The 18,675-nt window shown below is 33.6% G+C and overlaps 2 protein-coding genes across 4 annotated transcripts in view; one reads left to right on the forward strand and one right to left on the reverse strand.

Moving 5' to 3' along the window:
• Positions 1 to 14,833, forward strand: part of LOC139978255 (uncharacterized) — a 31,807-nt gene extending 16,974 nt beyond the window's left edge. For all 3 annotated transcript variants that reach the window (XM_071988286.1, XM_071988266.1, XM_071988277.1), the window contains exons 6-16: positions 1,209 to 1,299; positions 1,885 to 1,943; positions 2,377 to 2,822; positions 4,617 to 4,704; positions 5,184 to 5,260; positions 8,617 to 8,653; positions 9,314 to 9,411; positions 9,757 to 9,885; positions 10,447 to 10,598; positions 10,893 to 11,187; positions 11,521 to 14,833. In XM_071988286.1, the coding sequence (XP_071844387.1) occupies positions 1,209 to 1,299; positions 1,885 to 1,943; positions 2,377 to 2,822; positions 4,617 to 4,704; positions 5,184 to 5,260; positions 8,617 to 8,653; positions 9,314 to 9,411; positions 9,757 to 9,885; positions 10,447 to 10,598; positions 10,893 to 11,049 (1,334 nt within the window). In that variant the 3' untranslated portion in view covers positions 11,050 to 11,187; positions 11,521 to 14,833. The remainder of the gene's footprint in view (positions 1 to 1,208; positions 1,300 to 1,884; positions 1,944 to 2,376; positions 2,823 to 4,616; positions 4,705 to 5,183; positions 5,261 to 8,616; positions 8,654 to 9,313; positions 9,412 to 9,756; positions 9,886 to 10,446; positions 10,599 to 10,892; positions 11,188 to 11,520) is intronic.
• LOC139978204 (uncharacterized) overlaps positions 13,859 to 18,675 on the reverse strand; it is a 98,854-nt gene continuing 94,037 nt past the window's right edge. Inside the window, exon 37 of the mRNA XM_071988146.1 lies at positions 13,859 to 16,981. Within this exon, the coding sequence (XP_071844247.1) occupies positions 16,910 to 16,981 (72 nt within the window). The 3' untranslated portion in view covers positions 13,859 to 16,909. The remainder of the gene's footprint in view (positions 16,982 to 18,675) is intronic.

The raw sequence follows: 18,675 nt of genomic DNA on the forward strand, positions 1-18,675 counted from the left end.
TACAGACTCAGGCCCACAGGAAACTGCAGTCTGTAACTTTAATGTGAATGTTCAACAAGGTTATCATAGCCTCAATCAAAACAGTGATTTGTAGTAACAAAATGCCCACCTTCAGATGATTAAAAATTATTGATACTCCAGACATACATGTTATTGTTGGCCAGCTGCATGTAAAGTATATAATTATTTATTTTCATCCATTTAATTTTTAAGTTCATGACAACGTTTACTATAAAATGACAAATACAAAATATTTCTCATAAAGGTTTGAATTATCTTTGGTTACACTCTGCAAGGTAGATCATGCAACTAGTTTCCCACATTGCAATGGAATAGGATTGTTTCAAAGAGTACATAAACTGAACTGAATTGTTTCAGCTTTAAGCTATGTCAAAGATTGTCAACATAATCTTCATCTCTGTGATTGTAATAGTTAAAATATTTAAATCACGACATACATTTCCTAACTTTGGTATTTGGCAAACTTATTGTCAGATTGATCTAATTACTGTTTTAAAGACTGCAGTGTTGGGGCATGTTGAAGCTGGTGCAGCGAATCAAACTATTTAACAGAGCGAATAACTTTAAGCAGATAAAAAAGCACCAATGGTGAAGTAGATCAAAAGTACACTAGTTCATGAAATATGACTGATAAGCCTCATTAAATTGATAAAACTGGAGCATAAAGCATGTGGTGGAGATATGCATTGCTTCTCACACTGTAAAGCAGTTATGTTTAATCTAGGCCATCCCCGTTATGATGATCTAAATCTCATATGGTGATGAGTAACTGAATGAACAACATCAACAAAGGGCTCATAAAGCAAAATTCCCTTCTCTGATGTCACAGGTTTTATTATATTAATTAAACACTGGAAGTTCAGGCAAAACAAAGTTTGTATAAACAATGACAAGGAAAGATATTTATACATCAGTGATTGTGAACTGTTCAACTAAGGTGTTGGTCAGTTCATGTGAAAATATATAATTGTAATGCAGGGAAATAAGTTCCCAAAGTTCTTTATTTTCACTCTGCAAAGTAAGTAGGGTGAAATCTTTCATTGTCTTTCATTTGTTAATATGTTTTCTGAAATTCATCAGCAATAACGTATTGCGGCTTTAACAAAACTGATGGAAAAAGTGTAATATTAAACAAATACAAGTTGTCGTTCTTTTAACAGTAGTGTTTCTTTAACTTTTCATTCAAGCGAGTGAGCCTCCTTCCCCACCTGTTTATCTAGTTGCCCTGGTGATTCCAGTCCTGCTCATCATTATTCTGTTGGTGGTGATAATCAAGCGGTAAGGTGGCTATCAGATTTAAATATAAAGTTTGGTATTAGAGTTGAATATGAACTGCCTGATCATTCCCCTGATTGATCTGAAGTGGATTATCTGGGCTTTGACCAATGGTTGGGGCGGGACTGTAAGCTGGCCGGGAGGGAGTGACCAAAGGGAGGTGGGACGTTTGGCGTAAATTCTGACAATTCAGTGCCCAATCCAGCATGAACTCTCACTTCATGCATAGATATCCAACATTCCTAATAAAAGAATTGAAGCAAACCTAAAAGATCAGCATCATCTATATTTTTTATTTGGAGGAGAGTGGGGCTTGGAGGGGTAAATAAGTTTCCACAAAATTGTAAAGATGGTTTATGAATCATTAGGCTGGTAATGTTTCCTCCATTTTGATGCTAGTGGACAAGCCAGGGAACAAACACCCCTTGTTTTATTTTGATATTTGAAAGGACCTGCCTGCATGTCAAACCTTTCCCTTACAAATAAAGGAAATTATATTATATGATCTTCCCAATTCTTTAAAGTTTTAATTTAATGCAATTGCTGGACGACTTTTTCTTTCAATTTGTCCAACAATCATTTGAATAGAATCCGGCGAAAGCCTGCGAGTGAGTCTAAACCAGTAGATGAACAAGATGTTAATGCTGGTGAGTATGTTTCTAGTTAGTTCTTAAGATACTTTATCACTTAAAACATGTCAACATGACTGTTAATCAGGTATCTAGAGTTCACCCTTCACCTATGAATACCAATAAACTCTTGAGTGTCTGTGGATTGAACCTTGTTTTTGACACGAATTGAAATTTTAGATCCTTGTAGTTTTGATTCATAACCTTACCATAACAAGTGTCATATTTGAAATATTCTATTACTATATATTGATTTTAAATCAACCACAGGGATCCTTTTTCTTTTAGTGGTAAGGAAATAAGTGTTATACACTGCACCACAAAGTTGTTCCTCTCTAACTAATAGCACTAAAAAAAAAACATTATGAGGTATACATAGAAGCTTGGTTGTAAAAATGTAATGTTACTTAATAAATCTCCCAACAAACAATGCACCTGATATTAATTCCAGGAGTAACTGATGATCCTGGATATTACATAGCTCTAGACGAACAATCCAGAAATACTCCAGCTCCAAAATATCAAGATCTTAGCGAAAGAGAAGCTCCCACACAAGTATCAAGGTTTGAGAGGACCATTGTTGAAACAGCTGATGCAACACCCAAGGCTATTCCTCGTCAGGGCATTAAGAGACAGACCGACTACCAGTTTGAGGATGTCAACCTTGGAGAAACAGATGTTCGTAAATTACCAAGCGTTCCTCAGTCAGACCTGCAAAGTGAGGATGATACAGAATATGAAGACCCTGAGATGTTTGAGGAATACACAGGAGTTTATATTAACACTCTCAGAGCTAGCAAACCAATAACACCAAGACCAATGAAGATTACAGAGTATAAGACTTTCATGGGTAGAGAAAGGTCAAAGGTCATTAGTGAAATTGTCCAACAATTCACAGTAAGTAGTAATTCATTATTTTCATGATACACTCTGGTTTAAATCCTTCTGGTATCATTATTTATTTTGCATTTATGTACTCTGCCAACATCACAAATATAGATTGTTAAGTTTGTCAGCAGTACCTGTAATGAATCATTAAAACTAACATATAGAGACAGATATCATTGCTCTAGTGGAGTACTGATGAAGTAAGAAGTCCACACAAGGTAAGCAAATCCTGTTCAAAGTTGGAATCAGTGTTTACTTTGGACCTGCAAACTATTACGAAATTGCTGTGAATCAGTCACACATTAACGTTAATGCCTGATCAAGTCGTCAATTTGAATGACTTCCATCGAAGTTATGAAAAATGCAAGATAACGGCCTAAATTTGTTAAATCTTGCAGACTCATTAGCTCTGCTGTTTATTAATCAATGAATATTCACAACTGACATCAAAGAGAGGGTCAGACACACTGAACCTGACAGAAGTAATTTTGCCACCTGTGCGTCAAAACTTAAGCCTTTCGCCAGCTTTAACGATTGTCTGACAATTTCCTTTCCGATTCTCACTCTTTGACAGTCAGACTTCTAACCTTACTCTGACTTTCTTTCTTTTGTGGGGTGGGCAAGTTTTGTCTGTTTGATGTCGTTCAAGCAACGTTGACTGCGCAAACAGCGTGCTGCATACTTTATACTGTGGTTTTATTGTATGTGCAGTTCTATATTGAGGAGATTGATTACACATGTACTCTTCTGCATTTACTAATACTATTTCAAGGGCTCAATATTGTTTTACAATACTTGCTTCCTGCTCATTGGCTGTTTGGAAATGCTCATGAATTATTATGTCATTCATTCAGTCCCATGACTGTGAAGTCGTCGGGGAGACATGACGGTTGAAGCTGACATAGTCCTCCGTTCAGATCTGTTAGCAGCAGTGGCGAGCAGGTCTGGCATGTCCAAGATGGTCCAGTCCTTCACGTTGTCGGAGAATTATTATGTAGGATACTGAAAATTGGATGGAAATTTAAATATGAAAAGGCCGCCCAGAAAAACCTGTCAATCAAGTTTCTTATGGCAATTATTGAATATATGTGCATGAGAAACTGGACATTGTAGTATTTACCAACTGAACTATAGTTATGTGTAGTTAGTTTACCCATCTGATGATCAGACTTTCCTATAAAGTAACGAAAATTATTATATCCTGAAGATGACCATTTAAAATGAAATATGACTTAAGCTAAGTTGTTGAGATGAACTGTAAATAACATGTGTAGTTATTTTACCCAGCTGATGATCAGATTTACTATATATTAATGAATAGTTAGTGTAACCTGAAGATGAACATTTAACATGATGATTTTAATCCCTTGTTTAGATTAACTATATTTAAGATGTGTAGTTCATTTACCCGGCTGATGACCAGATAAAAATAGTAATGAATAGAAAGTATAACTTGAAGATGAACATGTGAATCAATTCATAGTTTAACTTTACTACGATCAAAGGAACTGACTGTGTTAAAGTGTAGATTATGACCATGTAGAATAGCATAATGTTGACAATGATCAATGCCAAGTCAATATTTTATTGTTTCCTGTTATAGACAATGAGGAATTTACGAAGTGAATCATGTCATTATATCACACACTAATGTCAATGCTAACACTGAGTTGGAAGCAAGAGAGTAACACTGTGATTAGTTCTTAATCTTTATGTCTTCTTGCTTTTTAAATTAGTTTCATGTCCTTAGTTGTCTTTATGCATCGTTTCAGATATCAAACCACTTTTGTTTTCTTGCATCAGGCCCTCAAAAAAGGACAGCAACACCCTTGGACTGCAGCTGTAAAGTTACAAAATAAATCAAAAAACTTCTTCAAGGCTCTCTTGCCATGTAAGTTAACATCATAATCTTGTTCCATTAGAGTTATATTTCATGTTACCAGGTTATGTGACAGGTTGTAATTTATAGAGAGTTAATGATGTTCTATTACTTGTTGGGTGATACCAGCATGAATCTTTTGAGCTTCCTGAGCAGGCTGTCACAGCTCTGCTGACTTGTTACATCCCTGAATGATTTGTTAGTTCAAAATGTGGATTATAATGTTTTAAGCTTATCTGGTTGCTTCAACTTCAAGCTTTATAAAGACTCTTAAAGCAATTACATCAACATTCTCTAAAACTATATCTCAAGACTACCAAAGTTTAGTCAAGTTTAGTCAAAAATTCCTTCTTATGACAAATACTCAATAATGACAGTAAAATAAAGGACAAAAGCTGCTGATCTGTCGGAATCATTTAGAATTTTTGCGGGGATTCTGTACACCACAGATGTTGTAATGATGAGCTTTTACTTTTGTTGATTTTACCAAGATGATCATTCAAGGGTTAGGCTGGATACAGATGGCAGTGATGTTAGGGCTGACTATATCAATGCCAGTTACATCAAGGTAATTCTATTCTACAACATGGCTCCTGCTTGAAACAGTAACATCAAGGCAACTCTAGCGTTATCTTTACACAATAAAAGATGTATTCAAACTTATAACAGAGTGTCTTGAATTCATTTTCTTTGATGATGGTTTTCATTATTACACTCATTAAAGAGACTGCAGGGAGCAGCTGCAATTACTAATATAGCAAACCATTTCATACTCCTTCAAGAAAGAGCTGTTGTTTACTATCAACTTTCCAACTACTTTGGTTTTATTTTCATATTAAGTAAGTAAGTTTTGATTAAAGCCTCTTACTGCAAGGTTGATATAAGAACATTCTACTTCAATTAACCATCTCACCTCAAGTTGGACACAATGGTGATATGCATAAAGAGTGTTGAGTATGCATTAGTGTTTTATGCTGCTTTTAAACCATGATCATAACTTTAGTGTCATTAGTGTGAAGGCAGCCTCTTTTGAAGATTTTCAGATTGTGATTATGGAACTTTGCTGCAATCTCCAAAAAGCTATTACACGGAAATGCAACTAAAAGATAGTATGAAGTTAAATAGCAACTAGTGTTTAAAATGTACATTTGCTATTGTACAACAGATTTTTGTTAATGTACCAGTGTTAATGTTAATGTACCAATGTACCAATATAAATATAAATCAGAACTAGAAACAAAAATGTGCCAGTTCATTTCAATTCAAGAGTAAAAATGATTTAATTTCTATGCTGTGTCACAAAAATCTTCAGCTAATTACATTTAGAAGTGGTGAATCTAATACTGATTAGTTTGTATAATATTGCAGTGTTAATTCCACACATTGCTGCTAGGTGGTATCGATTGAATGAGGAGTTTAACATTGGTTTAAGTTGCGTTTATCGCAGGACAAACCTTAAAATCGTTTAAAGAAGTATAACCAACAATTGTCTCGAAACAGTACCCCATAGTTATTTCCTTGAGTTCTAGTTAGTCTCAAATGATGTAAATGTGTCACTAAAATAACAAGAATGACAGTAAATAGGCTTCGTATGTATATACAGGGCACATCACTATGTTATACAATAAATACAGAAGGATACGACTAGAAGCATACTACACCGACAGTTGTCATAGCATCATGAAGTCATGAACTGTGTTCATGTCAGGACAGCACAACAATGCACTGACAGAACAGTCACTAACAGTTACTAACATGTACTATGTATACATACTACACTACACTACACTGTATGTACTAATTATGATAAAGTTACCACATAGCTGAACTATTCCAACAAGAGAGTTATCCAGCAAACAATTCATTTTTGAAATTTAATTACTTTAAATTGGTAGGGATTTGATCAGACAGAAATATGTGTGAATCAGTACATAAAACAATTACTTTCTTTTGGATAATGGTGTTTAATATTCCTTTAAATGTGGATTTTTCAATTACATTTGCTGCTGTATTTGTGATCATTGTAGATGTTGTTGCTGTAAGTGTAACTGTAGGTCTAGATGTTAGTACATAAAGTGTTAATATCAACAGTGTTCTGACATTTACTAGTCTATTCTGGTGTATACATATCCTGTCTTTTCTTGGTTGGAACACTGCCCTAAAGACAATTGAACATTTCCTCTGTTTTTCTGATTCCAAGCCTACAATAACTTCTTTCATTAATGTTAGGATTACTTTAGTTTTGATGGCAGCTTAATGCCATAATACAAATATCATTGAAACTGATTTCAATGCCAGCATTGCTAAATGAGGTTATCATTGTTGCCCTCACCCTATGGGTAGTATGCTTTCAGGTTTAAAATCTGCTTTCTCAGAAATTTTGGTCATCATTTTGCCAATTGGTGTTTACTTCAAGGGGCTTGTTGCCATACCATACTTGATCTGATTCAAATGCATTGACTGAGCTTTGGCAACTGGGATGGTACTTTCCTTTTTCACACATACTTATAGTCATCAGCGGGTCAGCTAACTATGCATTATCCATAGGTTGTTGCAGGGCCAATCAGAATCATGAATTTACAACAAGTATGAATGAATGTTGGTAAATGGTTGAACTAACACTGCTTCAGAACAGCGATATCAACAAGTTGTTCTTTGATAATCTACTGACTTTGTCAACGCAGCAGAATGAGAGCAATATTTGGTTTGTGTTTCAAAAGATGAAATACATGTTCTTCTTGTTAGATTTCTGATTAGGCGAATGAACTAGCTGTTCCTGATAAACAATATTACACCATTACCGATTTAAAGGAATGATTTTCTGCAGTTGGCTAATTATTTTATGAAAAATTGTGCCAGGAAATGTGAATTGTTTATTTCAATACTGTACTTAATCCTAAGGCCATTTAAGAATGGAACTTGTTCTGCATTTTCATTTTTTTCCAGAAAATAGAGACAGTGGAATTATTTTCAGACTGCTTTGAATGAGAAATTCTCAGTTGTTTTTAAGCAATTGTCTGCATAGACCAAAAGCTAATAACACTTAACGAGGCTACCTGAAACACTGTAAAAGTTTTAGTAAAATGGTACATGCGACATATACTGCAAGTAGTGTAATATTAACACTAGTTATGAAATGAATAATTGTGCAATCTGCAATGTAAATATGAATATTACATGATTAGTGGTGGAGTTGTTTCTGGAAGTAATAGCTCACTATCGTAAGACCTAAATCTGATATCTTCACAAACTAAACTGTACATGTGCAGTGATCTTACAGTTAAGTGTGATCTGCAAAGAAAGCGAGAGACTCTAAAAGCCTTTGCTTTTGTATCGTGTAGCTATACGTACTCACATGGCAGCCCGCACATTGACAATTTTTTTAAAGTTCTGTAGCTTGTACAGTTCCATAAGTTCAAATGTGCCATAGCATGAAATTGCAATCCTGATCATCCTTTAGTGGAAGAAGGAACATAATGTTGAGACATTTTAAACAGGTAGAGGGGGCTGGGAGGGGTTGCTAAGCAACACTGTCAGATGACTTACACACCCTTGGACCAGCTATGAAAGGTAAGATGCAGTAAAAAACATCACTTGATACTACAGCTGGTGGCAAAGTAATATTTTCCAAATCATAAATTAATTGTTAGAAGTATCTAAGGCTTTTTGTTGTGAGATTTTCACTAGGAGAAAAAGTGTTGGATTTCACCTAGGTGTTAATACTTGATTTATGTTAATTTTTACACTTGACATTGCAGTTATCAATGTTTACTGTTTTTACAAGCTCCCAGTTTTATGTGTGAAATTTGGATTAATATTATCAGATTGCCTGTTGAAAATAACAAAGTTAGCTTCTGGGTATCTGAGCTAAACATAGCATGAGATAAATTAGTGAAATATTTACTCACATATTTTTCATTACAGAACCATCAGGAGAAGGTCTCTTTCATTGCTGCTCAAGGTTGGATTTTGTTAAGAGATTTATTTTATATAAATTCTTAGTAATGCAGTTATGCAAATGAAGCGTAAATCGTAGGAGGGTGAAATGAAGTGTTAGCTGTTGGAGTTGAGCATCTTTTTTTCAGGAATAACTTGTACTATTTCTCCTAAAATATTTTACTGTTCTCTAGAAAATGCATAGTTTATAAAAGATTATTCAGCTAATGTTAAAAATAATCATGTTAAATTTGCACTGTTCAAGTTTGTGAAAATTTGAAGGAAAAGGTCAAATAGTTTGAAATTTTGTGCTAATTCCATACTGATAAGTATATCTTTCATATAATGGGAAAAAAGTTGGTATCAGAATGACTTTTAATGATTGCCATTATTCCATCTTCGTTGAGTAATACTTAGTTGGTTTATTGATATTGTTTTGGAGCTGTAAGTGAGTTTGTCTGATTGCATTTTAATATTTGTTTATATATATATATATATATATATATATATATATATATATTCTACTAGTAGATCCTATTTAATGTTGATTTTAAATTATCTCATTTAAGCCTAACATAGGGTTCTTCTTTGAGAGTATATGTTTTTGTAGATGTTGAGGCTCAAATAATTGGGCAACAACAGGTCTTCAATTTGTATTACTGACTCATTGTTTTCTGTTTTCAAGGGCCAAGGGAGGGTACAAAAGATGATTTCTGGAGGATGGTTTGGCAAGAGGATGTAGAGATAATAGTGATGCTGGTAGATAAAGATGGAACTGAGCAGGTAAAATATATTATATTGAATAGAATATGATAAATAATGAGGCCAAGAGGAAACATGCAGAGATAATAAATATCAAAGATCTAATTATATGAGTATCTTATATGAATAAACTCTCAGCTTGATATTTAAAGAACAGCAGAGAAAATGTATACTGGATAGTATTACATGGAATGTGTTCATCCAATAATCATTGTATATTTACACCAAAGAAGAAACTTTATGAAGAAAACAAAGAGAAAAGATGTGGCCAATAACTGTGGCTGCCGTATCATGATTAATCAGAGAGTATTGATCACAAATTGTGTGTATATTGCATATTTTTGTTTCATCATTTGATTACAACAGCATTCTAAGGATACACAATACTGGCCAGACAGAGTAAAAACAAGTAAAGAATATTGTGACATCACTGTCCTGCTGATGGAGTCAACATCCTTCAGGACACACACAGTCAGGAAAATGAATGTTCTCAAGGTAAATGAGTTTATGTTCATGGCTACACTGAAATGACTTTGTGGATGTAACAATGTCAGAGACCATTGAAACTGATTTTTGTTGTAAAGTTAATTCATCTATGTAGTATTGTCTTCTTATTGTGTTTCCTGAATTGTGTTACTTGTATTGGGTTGTCAGAGACTTTAACTTTTATCTTGTGTTATAAAGGAGTATCATTATCAAGCTTACAGGCTTTCTGATCATATTACAAAATAGTTAATTATAGAATGATACTTTAATACCATCAATCAGAAAAGAGGGTACAAGGTTCTTTGAGTGTCATCCTAATTTAGTATTAAATTTAGTATTTCCTGTAAAACAAAACCATATGGCCGTTTGAATAATAATCTTTGTTACTGAGCCCTTACTGCAAATAATTGTTTGTTATATAATACAATTAGTTATTAGATCATTGTTTGAACAGCAAAAGAAGAAAGACTAATGAAGGAAGAAGAGGGTTGATTTACTTTGAATATGTACATTGCATCCGTTGGAAAAGACAAGCTTTTCATTGTGTTGTCTTTTGCATTGTTATTTCAGGGCAATAAAAAAGTTCTTACTTCTGTGATGCAGTATGAGATTCCCTGTTGGAAGTACGGAGGTGTTCCTTCTGAGTCTGATGACCTCATCTCTGTAATCAAACAGATCAAGAATTATCAAAAAGGTGGCAAACGTTTACTGGTTCATTGTAGGTAAGAAAACTACCTTTAAATAGTGCTGCCAGTCATGTAATCTTGGTCTGACAAGATTTCTTTCAAACAATCTTTGATTGAGACCGCTTCTTTCTAGTAGCATAGAGCCTGGTCTTTAAAAGCACATCTTTTTTGACTCCAAGGATACATCTCTTGTTTTTATGACATATTTCAAAACAAACAAAGTAATTGATGTTCTAATTAAAGGGATTTCTCTTTCCTATAAAGTTACTTTAACACTAGATGAGGTGTCAGTTACAAGATAGATAACCTACCTTTCTTCATCCTTTCAAGTAATGGTGTTGGTGCTACTGGTGTATTCATTAGTCTCTATGATCTGATGGATGTCATTAAAACCAAGAAGGAAGTCAGTGTGTTTGATGTCATAGAAGGAATGAGAAAAGACAGGGTGAACATGGTACTGACTAAAGTAAGTATATTTGATACATAGAGTAATGGTGTTGGTGCTACTGGTGTATTCATTAGTCTCTATGATCTGATGGATGTCATTAAAACCAAGAAGGAAGTCAGTGTGTTTGATGTCATAGAAGGAATGAGAAAAGACAGGGTGAACATGGTACTGACTAAAGTAAGTATATTTGATACATAGAGTAATGGTGTTGGTGCTACTGGTGTATTCATTAGTCTCTATGATCTGATGGATGTCATTAAAACCAAGAAGGAATTCAGTGTGTTTGATGTCATAGAAGGAATGAGAAAAGATAGGGTGAACATGGTATTGACTAAAGTAAGTATATTTGATACACAGAGTAATGGTTTGGGTGCTACTGGTGTATTTATTAGTCTGTTTAGTATAATTGTTGTGTCACATACATGCCATAAAAGTCACAATAATGAGCATTTCATTTCCTTTCAACTCATTTACTTTTTATGAGGCTAATCTGCTTCTCTTTAATTTTAGCTCCAGTACCTTTTCATCTTTGATGCTTTGTTGGAAGCCATGTTGTCTCCAGACTCTCAGATGTCATGGGATCAACTCAAGAAACTTGAACTCTCAGTGCATTAATGAAATTACTAATGGTTTATTGCAATATATATTGTATTACTAAATGGTGTGTTATTATTAATATGTTATTATATTACTACATGCTTTGCCATTGGCAATGTTCATGCAGTATTTGAAAAGATGGTTAAATTGTGTTCTACTTTCAAATGTTAAACAACAACAAAGAGAAAAACATATCAATTAATCTCACGATGGTGCTTTTCATAACTAGTAACTGTGTGTAGCAATGTTTGAGTTGGTAACAGACATTTACACATATTGACAGTAACATTTTATGAAACTAGTGAGTAGTTACTATTCTTTATTTTGAAAATCAGACAATCTGAACGAATTAACTCGGTCTTTGAGGAGCCTATTAATTATGTTAACTGTTTAGACTTTCCAAGAAAAAACAAACAAAATCAGGAGGACTGACTATTCTCATCTGAGAATAATCATAAGATCAGGTTACCTGAGGTGAGCAATCTTCTTACAAACAGGTTCCCTAATGTTTTGCCATGTGAGCTAAACTGCCATAAATGTTAATGTGGCCGGGTACAGCATTATCATTTCATTGGTGATTTCTGCAGGTCTTTTCATTTAAACACCTGGTGAACCGAAGTTTTCAAAGTGTGGTAACAAGTTAATCCTTCACTATAAATGGTTCTTGTGTCAGGTTGAGCCGAGTTTAACATTAAAGTTTAAGAGTGAGAAAACTTTTCTTGATAGTTATTACTCTTCTAAAGTTGACAATTTCAGACCAGTGTTGAAATCTCCAGATAGCCTATGTGGATCCAGAGATTACATCAACGCTACTTTGTTAAGCCATGCTCTTAATCATCCATATGTGGTTAACATGCAGGTCCTATCTCGAGTCTTAACAGTATCTCCCATCGCAGTAAAACATCATAGAACATGACAAGTAAAGTTTGTACTGATGTGTTCATATACCAAATAATTTTCAAATATTTTCCCAGATAGCATAATGAATGTCATATGTAGTTTACAGGGTATTAAATAATTTGTGTTTATAATGACCCAGTCACCTTTGACCTCAATTATAGAAGACTTTTGGAGACTGGTATTTGATTACAACTGTACATTCCTTGTGTTGTTGAACACCGTAGATAATTCTGATGAGGTAAGTTCGTAAGCTAACACATTTAATGTTATATAATCATTTCCAGAGTACATGTTAGGACAGATTTATTACTGTATGATGAAGGGTTAGTTAGCACATAGCACCATTAATGCCAAATTGTATAAGAAATTCTATCAACAAATATATATTTACGTATTAGAAGGTAGTATTCAGTACTGGTAAAATGGTGTCTTATCTCAGACATTTATTTTGATGTATTCAGGATAGCACGTCTCATCCCCTGCTAATAAATTTACCAAAATACTCAGTTTAACACTTGCTCGCTCTCAAAAAGCAAACATATCTAAAATCCAGTGGGTTTACTATTACTACTACTATTTACTATTTGTTAGCTGTCTAAAGTCTTTCTATGGTATTACATATTTTTATTTGTATTATAATTCCCAGTTCGGTTTCGTTACTTTCAATTTGCTTAATACCGTCGTAGTTATGATTATGCCAGACAAAGGTGGCTTTATTTAATGTTTAGATGAGTAATCTGTAAAAGATTTGTACACTGTGGTGCGAGTTTTCCTCAGAAGCATTCTTGTCAAATTATTTCACCTATTGTGAATAGAAATTTAGAAATATTATTTAGAAATAGAAATTACATTATTGCAATTAAGAGTGGGTGTTGTGGTATTGCAGTTGCAGCTGACTCCCAAATGCTGGGTTGAGATTTCTTCTTCCCAAACGGGTTTGCAATTGTGTGTAAATGGTCGCTCATGATTGGTCGGAAAAGTTACGTCATTACAATAGAAACCTTCACTTCGGGGTTACCTCCGTTCGTTGCAACGAAGATATACCCGTTCAAAATTACCCGAAGCATTTTGTAAATATATGTAGATACGTTTGGAATTGGTTCAGACATATTAAGCACACAAGTAATGTATGATCTACTTTGATCAAAGTTTCTTGTGAAGTCATTTATCTGATTTTCTGATTGGCAGAAAGCTCTGTAATTGCAAACCTGTTTAGGGAAAAAATGCGACCTGGCCTACCTGCATATGGGGAATGTGGAAGGGTCGAGGGGCATAGGTATTAGAAGTATATATTGCATGAAATACTACTAGCAATAGAACAGAGAAATCATAAAAAGAAATCGACAAAGGGTGACTTTGCTACTAAATTTATATAACCATGGACACCAACAAAAATAAATCTTATATAACTTCTGATAAAGCAAAGTGAAAGAAAAATAGCTGCTACTGTTGTGTAGTGTTGACAATATACAGTCCCAGCATTTTTGTGTATTGCATAGAAAAGATATAAAAACTCAAGTTAAAAAACTTCAGTAATCATTCTAGTGACTGCTGTGTGACAATATGAATCAGAAAGCAAATCAGGCAGAATATAAAAAGACTTGATATTGTCAACAACACACGACAAAGACAGATTAAAATTTAGTCTACAAAATGAATATTTCTTGAAGTTTGGATAAATTGAAGATTCTCCTGTGAAACTGAGTGATATAATTATTTCAGAAAATGTATAACATATAACTTTGAGAACTCTATCTCCATGAAAGACTAGTAAATTTCAATATCCTACAGTACTCTCACAGTTGACCTGCCTATCACCAATATTCTATTTGATTTAACAAAAAAAATCTACAGGTAAGCTTCAATAAAGAGAATTTCATTTTCAAAACTGATGCCATAAAATTAAGAAAAGTTTCCTTTTTGATACTGGAGTTTTTGATACTGGGTTAACTGTTATTTAATATTGTTTTAATTAATTACTGAATATACTGTTTCAATTATTTCATACATTATACTGCATAATTGATTGCATTCTGAGTATCATAGATAAATTGTAAACAAAATGAAATATACAGACTGATCATCTCAAACATTTCACACATTTTCTTGTATTTTGGTTTGCAGTTCAATTAATTTTAGATTCACATTTAAAACACATGAGCTTTCCTTTTTGATACTGGGTTAACTGTTATTTTATATTGTTTTAATTAAGTACTAAATATACTGTTTTAATTATTTCATACATTATACTGCATAATTGATTGCATTCTGTGTATCATAGATAAATTGTAACCAAATGAAATATACAGACTGATCATCTCAAACATTTCACACATTTTCTTGTATTTTGGTTTGCAGTTCAATTAATTTTAGATTCACATTTAAAACACATGAGCTTTGTTGTATTTAATAAACACTTCCATGAAATGAGACCTTTTTGACTCCTCTACCAATGACAAATTTAATGTTTGTAAATTTTGTATCTACTGATTGACAAATTGTTGTTACTTTTAACCATCACCTTATTATAGTTCACAATGATATCTCTGACAAAGCAATACCAGGAACTTAATGCCAATACCTAAGATTGTTCTCATTCATAACTTCTAATGATGGCAAACCTTACCTTACCAAAACAGCTAAATTAATGCTAAAAGTGTTTGCATTTGTTACGCAGTTTTGACGCCGAGCTTGTCAAGCTGATATGCAGCCATCAATCATGTTATGCGTTGAAATGATTACATCATTCTCCTGAAACTGCCATGTATAGCAATGCCAACATCTCTTAGTTGTCGTGTCATAAAATGTTTTCTTTTTACGTTACAAATACCTCTTGAAAAGCAGCACAGTTTTGTTTGTAGGAAGGACATTATATAGACTTTGCAAATATGACAATCCCAATATGTCGGGAAGTATGGTAACAACAACACACCACAACCTTCACATTGCTCAAAGGGAAGTGACACAATGCTTAATATCAATCTCAGTGGTGTTTCCCCAATAAGTCCACAGACAAAATCTAATACAGGAACAGAGGAAATGATTAAAAGCACTTAGAGGTAACTTGACTTCAATATTGTCTAGAGTGCATGATAAGCAGACATATATGTATAACATCACATAGGAAATTCAATTTGTTACTATGATTCTCGCTCTACTTGGTGGGGGCTTGTCAAGTCCTTGGCAACCTATATATGCAAAAACAATCACAATAACATATGGGTACACAACCTACATCACAGTAAACCAAAACAAAACTCCACCCCATATGAGACTAGGGATGTGTTTGAAGGTTATCTTAAGAAAGAGATTCCCCTGGAAGTAAAGTTGACACGATAAAACTGTTGCTAAGAACTCAGCAGTACACAAAGGGAGTCATACAGGCCATATCCCATGGCGTCCATACATCAAATGATGACACTGGTGCCAGTTGCTAATACTTACTATGAAATTGGTATTTTTAGATGCAAGATAGCACCAAAGTGGTAGATTGGTCTGAACTAATTTCATACTTTACGTCACTGAAATGTCGATGATTTCCAAAGAATTTATATGAACTGTGAGGAATTTCCAAAATGTTGCATTGAAGCACTTTACCTGCAATATTGTATGTGTTAGTTTAGCCTATAGAAAGACTCCATACTAAACAGATTTGTTTGTTAACACATATGTGGGCAGCCATTCTAATTTCCTTGCAAGATCAATCTGTGACCTGTCATCAAAGCATCTCACATGATAAGAAGCAGTCAGGAACACGCACAAAGATTGAACTTAAAATCCTGTCGATTTACAGTGTGAAATTTTCAAAGGATAGGCCAATCCTTAAATTTTATCAAGAGTCTTCAAATTGTTGTATTTATCCAACACATCCCTGATGAGACAGACTCTATAACTTTAATATTATTTATAGTAAATAACAAACTAATTTGACAGTAAAACAAAGGAAAAAAAGAAATTGATGAAATAATTGTGCAATGAGAAAATTACAGGAAACAAAGATTTAAGCTTTTGTAAATGTTTCAGATCAGAAAATAAAGAAATTACTTTATAATTAAGGAACGTGAACAAAATGTCATACTTTAATCATTGTCGATGAATATCTGAGTAAGTTTAAGACGAAGCTGTTACGATGGTTATAACTTCTAGGTGTGGACTATGGCATGTGGAATAATTTACACATTCTCCAAACTACCACTGACAAAGCATATTGAATGATTAACATATTACATCCACCATTGCAAATTTGAAACCATTGATTATGTCTAAACATGATTCGTGTCTGATTATATTGGTAAAAAGGAACTATAAAATGAATATAAGCAAAATAAGCAGCTGCATGTCATTGAGATAAAACACTAAACTGGATTAACGAGTAACATTGATTGCCCTCTGCATGGTCTCATCACCAGTTCTCGTAGTTGTCGTATCTTTTGCTGAACTCTATCAGAAAATCAAAGCACAGTTTGTATTCCATCTGAAAGACAGAACACAGGATGAATTTTATATTACTTTGTTGTATAAATTTCAAATATAATGTTTTAACTTTCAGATTTGTCATGGAGCTTGATACGCGTTTCGTTCCAAATTAAACCTTATATTTTCAATTGGAATTTTATGTTTCGTTTAAAAAGCAGTGCATATTTTATAATGAAATGAAATTATGCTTTCATTCCCTCTTCAGTTGTCACAAAGTGTTCTGCTTGGTGGTAACACAAATGCTTGATGAGAAAAGACAACTGAGCCTCAGTTGCCAATAAGCTACATCATGCAGTCGAAATTACCAACCTTATGCAATCTTATTTGTAGAACCTTGGTATTTGGAAATGGAGCATGTTGATAGAAGTAAGCCAACTAGGTTAACTGTTAAATATTGCAGATTCTGATCTATTCAAGTCTGCTACTTTTTCACACCAATATATCAAACCTGCAGATACTTTCATAACACATTTACCTACCCCTCGCTTAAATTAAGGCATGGATTGATTTTTGCTCCACTGCAAAGGATATCACATAAATAATAGCACACACAGGTTGACTTATTCATAGCATGGCTCTATAACATGTCATGGCTATATAACATGACAATAAATACAGTAACCACAAAAGTTCATATAAAGTCAAAAATGATTCTAAACAATGGATGGCTCTTGTAAAGCAATTTTCGGTTGTATTAATTTTAACATTTTAGCAAACACAAATAGTTTCCAATTTGACTTTAGTCTGCTAAAACTACAAATAGAAACCAATACTAAAAAATAAGTATATACATTTTCAATTTGGCATTCAAAGTTTGATCATTTCAAAGAGCAAGATCAATTCATCCTATCAAATTGATAAACTCGTCCAAACTAAAGGAATTGATATACTTTCAAAGGTCATCACACACCAGAAATTTGCAGGTATGAGTTCAAATTAGCCTAATGTGTAGTTTCCTTTATTTGTGTTGATCATACTCACTGCACAGCTGAGCATGGATTCTCTTACTGTGATCAATATTAAATTAGATGTGTTGTTACATTCCGTAAGGAATATGCACATATTTCCTTGACATTTTGACCCTCCAAACTAGTGCAGAGATATGCATTGGACCCTCCAAACTTCATGAAGTTGAGAGTAAGAAACCTGAAATTATTGGTGGTCCGGATCATCCACAAAGTGGTTCGCACATGAAATCTAAGATTTATGTATCCAAAAATATCTGTTTATAGTTTATCATCAAAAGCTCTATGAATTAATCATATGTTTCATTTGTAATTTTTCTAAGATCCAGACTGAATTGATGCATTTTTTTTAGTTTAATGTGAAGTTAATTAGGTTTTGCAGAGAACATGTTTGTTTGCAGATTATACTGAGGTCTGAATGAAGACCAGATACAATCAGTTAAGTTTGGTGCCACGTTTTATACATCTTAGATCCTAGCGTTGTCTACTATTACTGTACTCGATCAAATAGTTATTTCAGTATGTGACAGATGATGATTAAGTTTTCAATATGTTGTAAGAATGTCGATATGTTGTAAGAATTCTGAGGTATTTGCCAGTAGTGCCTTTAAGTTTTGTCACAAGTCTTTGTAAAATAAGATGACCGTGCCCATGTGTTCGTATGTAACTGATGCATACAAATTGCTGTTGGCATTGGTACATAATAATAGTCAAATGCTTTGGGATT

This window comes from Apostichopus japonicus, chromosome 2, assembly GCF_037975245.1.
Source record: "Apostichopus japonicus isolate 1M-3 chromosome 2, ASM3797524v1, whole genome shotgun sequence".
NCBI classification, from domain to species: Eukaryota; Metazoa; Echinodermata; class Holothuroidea; order Aspidochirotida; family Stichopodidae; genus Apostichopus; species Apostichopus japonicus.